Source organism: Tamandua tetradactyla, chromosome 1, assembly GCF_023851605.1.
Source record: "Tamandua tetradactyla isolate mTamTet1 chromosome 1, mTamTet1.pri, whole genome shotgun sequence".
NCBI classification, from domain to species: domain Eukaryota; kingdom Metazoa; phylum Chordata; class Mammalia; order Pilosa; family Myrmecophagidae; genus Tamandua; species Tamandua tetradactyla.
This window is the reverse complement of record NC_135327.1, coordinates 92,045,807-92,052,109: the sequence shown is the minus strand read 5'-3', so window position 1 is coordinate 92,052,109 and position 6,303 is coordinate 92,045,807. Positions and strand designations below refer to the sequence as shown.

Below are 6,303 nucleotides of genomic sequence, written 5' to 3'. Positions count from 1 at the left end.
GGCTCCATCAACACCCCCGGTGGACATGGACCTGTCCCCCAGGAAGCAGGACCCGGGGCTGTGGCCTCAGCTGTGAGGCTCTGGGCTTGGAGGGATTTCAGTCACGACGGATGCATCAGTGTGGCTGCCGGGGTGAGGTCCCTTCCCTCCGGCCCAGACCAGGCGGGGCCGGCGTGGGAGGAGTGAGGGGGAGCTCAGGATTCTGGGGGGTGGAGTCTGGAGCACCCGGAGCTCTCATAAGACCGGGGCAGGAGGAGGGGGCACACAGAGCCATTATGGAGGGCAGCTTCACAGGGGGAGATGAGTACCAGAAGTACTTCCTGCCCAGGGACTACTTGGCCACCTTCTACAGCTTCGACCAAGGCCCCTTGCCCGAGGCTGAGATGCTGAAGTTTAACCTGGAGTGTCTCCACAAGACCTTTGGCCCCGGTGAGCGGAGGGTGCACCTGTGTGGGGGACAAGGAGAAGGTGTCCGGCTCAGCTGGCTGGACTGGAAGCCTGGTCTCCCAGGGTTAGCGGGGCGGTGGGGGTGAGACGGGAGAGGTGAGGTAGGGGAGTGGGGTTTGGGTCACCACTCTGTTTGGGCCAGTTATGCAGGAGGTTAGGTCTGCCCCCCATAGCTCAGGAGCTATGTGCTGGGCCAGAGATCAGGATATGCATGCAGGGGCTGGGAAGAGCACAGAACTCTGCATTGTCCCAAGTGCTCGCCATTAGACCCTAACGGGGTGGGGCAGGAAGGCTCTCAAGGTCATCTAGTTCAGTCCTGTCCTAGTACGAGGCCCCTGAGACCCAGGGCAAAGAGGAGGAGGATGGCAAGGTCAGAGCCGCCCCACACCAAGAGAGCGTATCCCAGATGTGGCTAGGGCACGTATCTGGGAAAGCCCCATGTGGGAGTTGGAGTGCTGGGTGGGGTCTCAGTTCTGCCCCAGACTTGCTGGCAAGGCCCACAGTCTCCAAGGGCCTCAGAGGAACCATCTGTAAAATGGAGAGCAGCATCGGCCTGCCTCCTGTGATATGACCCTTCCCCATCGGCTGTGCCTCCCGGGCTCTCTGGTCATGCCCTCACTCTGAATACTAGACTGGGGAGCAGCCAAGGTGGGCCTCATGTGAGGAGGATGGGACGGGTTAGAGAGGGGCCTGAGCTTGGTGGACCAGGCCAGCTGGGGAGGCAGAAATCAGAGAGCAATCCGGCCTGCTGTGACCCCAAAGGCCAGGAGATGGAAAGTTGGAAGTCACACTTCATTCCAGCTTCCAGGCCACCCACAGCACACCCCCAAGGCCAGCTTCCCAGGTTATCAACTTCTCAGACCCCTTCTTCCTGTTCCCGCCTGCCCCCACCCAAAGGAACCCATCCAGGGGAGGCTCCCAGTCAGCTTTAAAGGGCCACAGCCCCAGAGATCTTTCTCTGAATGCTCCAGCCAGAATCCTCTCCAGAGCCAGCCTGCGATCCATGTGTCTGTCCAGCAGGGACTGTGGTTACACTTTTGGCTGAAAGATATTGGGCTAACTGTTTTTGAACCTTTCTCAGACTCAGTTTTCAAATCTGTAAAATGGAAATACAAACAGTAGTCACTGCTGGTTCTGAGAGTCAATGGAAGCTAATGCATATGTAATCCTTTGTGCTGTGCCTGGCATGTGGGAAACGGTCAGTCCCTGATAACGGTCACCCCTGGTGATGCTTCTGGGCGGGACCAGGTGTTCTCCTCCTTGCACCTCAGCTTGTCCTGGGGCTCCTGTCTTTCCTTTTCCTGCCCCTCACCCAGCCTCAGGGAACTTTTCCCTCCCACAGGGGGCCTCAAAGGGGAGACCCTGATCGATATTGGCTCGGGCCCGACCATCTACCAGGTCCTCGCTGCCTGTGAGTCCTTCAGGGACATCACGCTTTCAGACTTCACTGACCGCAACAGGGCGGAACTGGAGAAGTGGCTGCAGAAGGACCCGGGGGCCTATGACTGGTCCCCGGCGGTGAAATTCGCCTGTGAGCTGGAAGGGGACAGGTAAGGGGTTGTCCTTGGGGTCTGGAAATCAGACCCTCTTTTCAGAAGGCTCTCTGGCCTCTCTGCTATCCCTGACTTACCCGGGGCAGCAAGCACTGCCATCGTGGGGCCAGATGCCTTGGCGTGGGCATGTTTGGGGGGCATGTTTCTGATTACGTGCTGAGATGTGATACAGCCAGGCCTGACCAGACAAGAGACCCATCCTTCCTTCCCTCCTTCCAGTCTGTCTGTCTGTCTCTGTCTATCATGTATTATGCATCATCTATGTCTCTCCATCATTATCATCTGTATCTCTCCATCTCTTTCCTTCTTCCTCATATCATTGACATATAGTGATAGAACCCACCGCACAATCTGAGTATTCAAATACAATAAAGACTTATTTGTGTTTCCTCCCTATTCCTTGCTTCCCCCATGTGAAGTAATCACTAATCTGAATTTTATATTTATCACTCTCCTGCTTTTTAAAAAAACTTAATCATGTATTTATGGATATCTAAATAGTCTATTGTTTAGTTTTAGTACCCTTCAAACTTTATAACAGAGTAGTTGGCTCTGCTTTATCATCTAGTGTTTTCTTTCTTATCAGGCAACATTACATTTTTAAAGATATACACCTTCATATATTATCTGTAGATAATTCATTAATTCATCCACCCATCCAATAGTGTTTATTGCAAACACAGATGGTGTCTATCCATCCCAGAGGTCATCAGGAGAGGAACCACCAGGAATCAGAGAGAGAGAAGCTTCCTGGCTCCGTGCTGGTCACGGGGGTGGGGGGGGGGGTGGGGGAGGGTGGCGCTGAGGGCTGCATTGGGGAGCCTGACAAGCCTTGGCCGAGCACTGCCTTGTCTCTGCAGCGGCCGGTGGCAGGAGAAGGAGGAGAAGCTGCGGGCCGCGGTGAAACGCGTGCTCAAGTGTGACGCCAACCTGGGCAACCCGCTGGCTCCGGCCACGCTGCCGCCCGCCGACTGCGTGCTCACACTGCTGGCCATGGAGTGCGCCTGCCGCAGCCTCGGCGCCTACCGCGCCGCGCTGCGCAACCTCTCCTCGCTGCTCAAGCCGGGCGGCCACCTGGTGACCACGGTCACGCTGGGGCTCTCCTTCTACATGGTGGGGGAGCGCGAGTTCTCCTGCGTGGTCCTGGAGAAGGAGGAGGTGGAGCAGGCTGTCCTGGACGCTGGCTTCGACATCGAGCAACTCCTGCACACTTCCCAGAGCTACTCGGTCGCCAGCGCTGCCAACCGCGGGGTCTGCTATGTCGTGGCCCGCAAGAGGTCTGGGCCCTGAGCTGGGGTGGGGGTCAGGCTGCCGGGGGTCTGGCCCAGCTCTGAGGCCCCGGTCCAGCTATATGCTGTGGAGAGCGGTTAGGATCTGGTCAGGCCGGGAAGCCCCTGCTTCCGATACCAGTATTCCATCTGCTCAAAGTCTAAGATTTAACATCCTCATTTTAGAATTCTTAGTTTCCCATGTATCTTATTCTAGGATCCTAGAAATGGAATATTCCATTTTCTAGTACACCAAGGCTCACAGCTTTTCTCAGATGCTGACTCTCATGCTTTCAGCATTTTTATTCAGAATTTTACAGACAAGGATCCCTCCAGCAGGGGTGGGTTGGAAAACGTTTACCAGTCAGTTAAAAAACTATATATATAAATATATACTGATTTGGGGCAATTGCCCATTTCTGTGGTGCAGATACTGCCATGGTTGATTTCAAGTTACCAATGGTTGAATGACCAATTCATCCAATTCCTGAAAACTCCAGCACGCCACTGCCTCCCAGACCAATCATGGCAGATTTAGCAAAAAAAAAAATATTGCATGAGACATACTTATCCTAAAAAATTATTTATCATTTATCAGAAATTCACATTTACTGGATGTCCTATATTCTATCTAATGATGCTATTCCAGAACCCATCACCCAGCCCCAGAGTGGGAAGAGGCTTAGCCCAAGAGTCAGTGCTGTAGGTAGCACAGGAGGGGCCTTTGTGCATATTAAGAAAAGGCACTCCCAGAGCTGGACACATGACTGTGCTGATTGAGGAAAGATGTTCTCTCTCCCTCTGGGATAAGAACAAGCTGCCCTTTCTGGTCAGATCAAGTAGAGAAAAGTGTCCTTTCCTCAAGACCACTCCCTGGGCACCTATCAGCTCTCCTCCTGTCTCTCTAACCAGCACCTTTGTGCAGGGCACAGCCTGCACACCTGGATACAGAAACCCTGATAAGCATCAGAATGCTTGGTTCTGGTTTCAGTCATGCCATTCATTCTCTGGGAGACCTTGGACGAGTCTTTTTACTTCTCTGGGCCTCACTTCCCCTATCTGTGAAGTGGGAGGAGTGGGACTTTTAATTTGACAGTCTACAAAAGAGTTCTAGGAGTAGGAAGTCACTGATGTAAAAGTACTCTGAAAAGCAAAAGGTTTTGTACAAATTGACCTATTGACATTATTTCCTTATAAGATCAGAGCTGGAATGGCCCTTTAAAATTACCTAGTCCAATCCCTTTGTTTTACATTCCAGGAAGCTGAGGTACTGAGAGGGTAAGTGACTTACCCAGAGACACACAGCAAATTGGAGACATGTTGGGGTAAGACCCCAGATTTTCTGACTCCACTATATGACCCCCTGGCTTGGAAGGGCATGGGGAGCTCCCCTTTCCGTTGGGTCTGTCCCACTCATATTAGCCCCAGTGACACAAGTCCTAGCAATATACCTTTGTCAAGTCACATTTTACCCTAGGGAGAGTCTGAACCCCATCTCTTCTCCAAATATGTGTTTAAGTGGCATCTTCTCTGGGCTTAGCTGGAGAGTCAGCAAATTTGTGTAAGTTTCAGGAAGCACTTAAGGAAATGGAGTGTCTAATGGACTAGGAGGCCCTAAGAATCCGTGTCCAGGGACAGGGGAGAGATAAGGGCTAAAATGACGTCTTTTAAAGAAAATGGACCTTGGTAAGCAGGATGTTTTGAGCCCAAATGAAGTTTCTGCTTAGGTGGCCAAAATGGGGACAGTTTCTACAGGGCAGCAGACAGACAGTACTCAGGAGGAAGGTAGCTACAGGATCTCACATGATCTGCGCTGACACAGGCAGAAGACAGATAATTCAAACCAGAGATTTTGCTCCTTGGGAGGCTCAAAGTGAAAAGCCGGCTGGCTGTCTTGGGGGAAAAGGGTGTGGGGGAAATCTGCAGGGGCTTGTGAGAGCTGCTTGGCTCCTTAAACTGGGCTAGCTGGGCTGAGTGACTGTGCTCTATAACTGCCATTTAAGGCAGTTTGTACTCCTCACATGCTTTAATAAAACACTTTGTTTCACCTTAACCAGTGGGTAGAACCTGTGATTTGCTGATTTGCCTTTAGATTCTCTGAAGAAAAAAAGCCCTATTGTGGTTAGACAAAGGAGCCTTCTGTTTGGGAGCAGGAGAGATAGATTTGGGCCTTTTGTTGACTGCTTTTGTGCAGTAATTCACTAAACTGCTACCTCCTGAGAATGATGGGCTAGGTCTCCTGGGGAATTAGTTGAAGTACAAACAATACCAAACCGAATCATGGTGGCTTTACCATTTTTTTGTCTAACTTCCCATATAACAGTGCCAAGTATTTGTTCAGTAACTCAATGGTAATAGAGCTAGCATCATTGCACTTAACTTGACCTTTCCTCATGGTCACAAGGTGGCTGCTATAGCACCAGCATCATGCCTAGGTTCAAGGCAAGGAGAAACAGGGGAAAGGGGACTTCATCAGTGATCTGTGTCTCTATTTTCAGGAAAGCAAAAGCCACTCCAGGAGCCTCTTAGCAGGCTTCAATTGTGTCTTATGCCTCTTCACTGTGCTACAAGGCAGACTGGCTAATGAAGTGTGTTACTTGTCTAGTCTGGGTAGTGGAGGTGGGCTGAGGCGAAGTAGGTTGGTGTGAGCGACCAGCCTCATACTTACATGAGGAATAGAGCTGGTCCCACCCTTTATTCCTTCACTCCCAAACTAGTTCTCTGGAGCCCTCTCTGCCCCCTCCATTCTGTTCTCTGGGCAGCATCAGGAAGTCCATGGGTTTGGCAGGAACAAGAAACCAGGAGACTCCACAGGTCAATATCATTAGCCTTCTGGCAGATGTCTTCCCCTCCAATCAAAGGGCACCCCTCCCACCCCGGATTGGAGGAAGTATCTTCATCTCTAAACAAAGAGTAGGTACCTCGAATGTAGCTTGGCCCACCAGGCTCCTGGGACTCAACTGGACATGAAAAGAGCTTCTCTGTACCCACCCTCACTCTAAGGCCTATTTCATTAATTCCTTAGTGGGATCTAC

At 51.6% G+C, this 6,303-nt stretch overlaps 1 protein-coding gene across 1 annotated transcript; it reads left to right on the top strand.

Annotated features, from left to right (window-relative positions):
• Positions 1-228: 228 nt before the first annotated feature.
• On the top strand, positions 229-5,321 carry INMT (indolethylamine N-methyltransferase). The gene is made up of 3 exons (XM_077120551.1): positions 229-429; positions 1,790-1,997; positions 2,861-5,321. Exons 1-3 carry the CDS (start codon positions 276-278, stop codon positions 3,288-3,290), a joined length of 792 nt encoding a protein of 263 aa, XP_076976666.1. The 5' UTR covers positions 229-275; the 3' UTR covers positions 3,291-5,321.
• Positions 5,322-6,303: the final 982 nt, after the last annotated feature.

Bases quoted from the DNA above. Each gene is read 5' to 3' on its own strand.
- INMT (XM_077120551.1), top strand. From the start codon at position 276: ATGGAGGGCAGCTTCACAGGGGGAGATGAGTACCAGAAGTACTTCCTG. The intron at 430-1,789 runs GTGAGCGGAGGG...TCCCTCCCACAG, and splicing joins CCACAAGACCTTTGGCCCCG to GGGGCCTCAAAGGGGAGACC. The intron at 1,998-2,860 runs GTAAGGGGTTGT...TTGTCTCTGCAG, and splicing joins TGTGAGCTGGAAGGGGACAG to CGGCCGGTGGCAGGAGAAGG.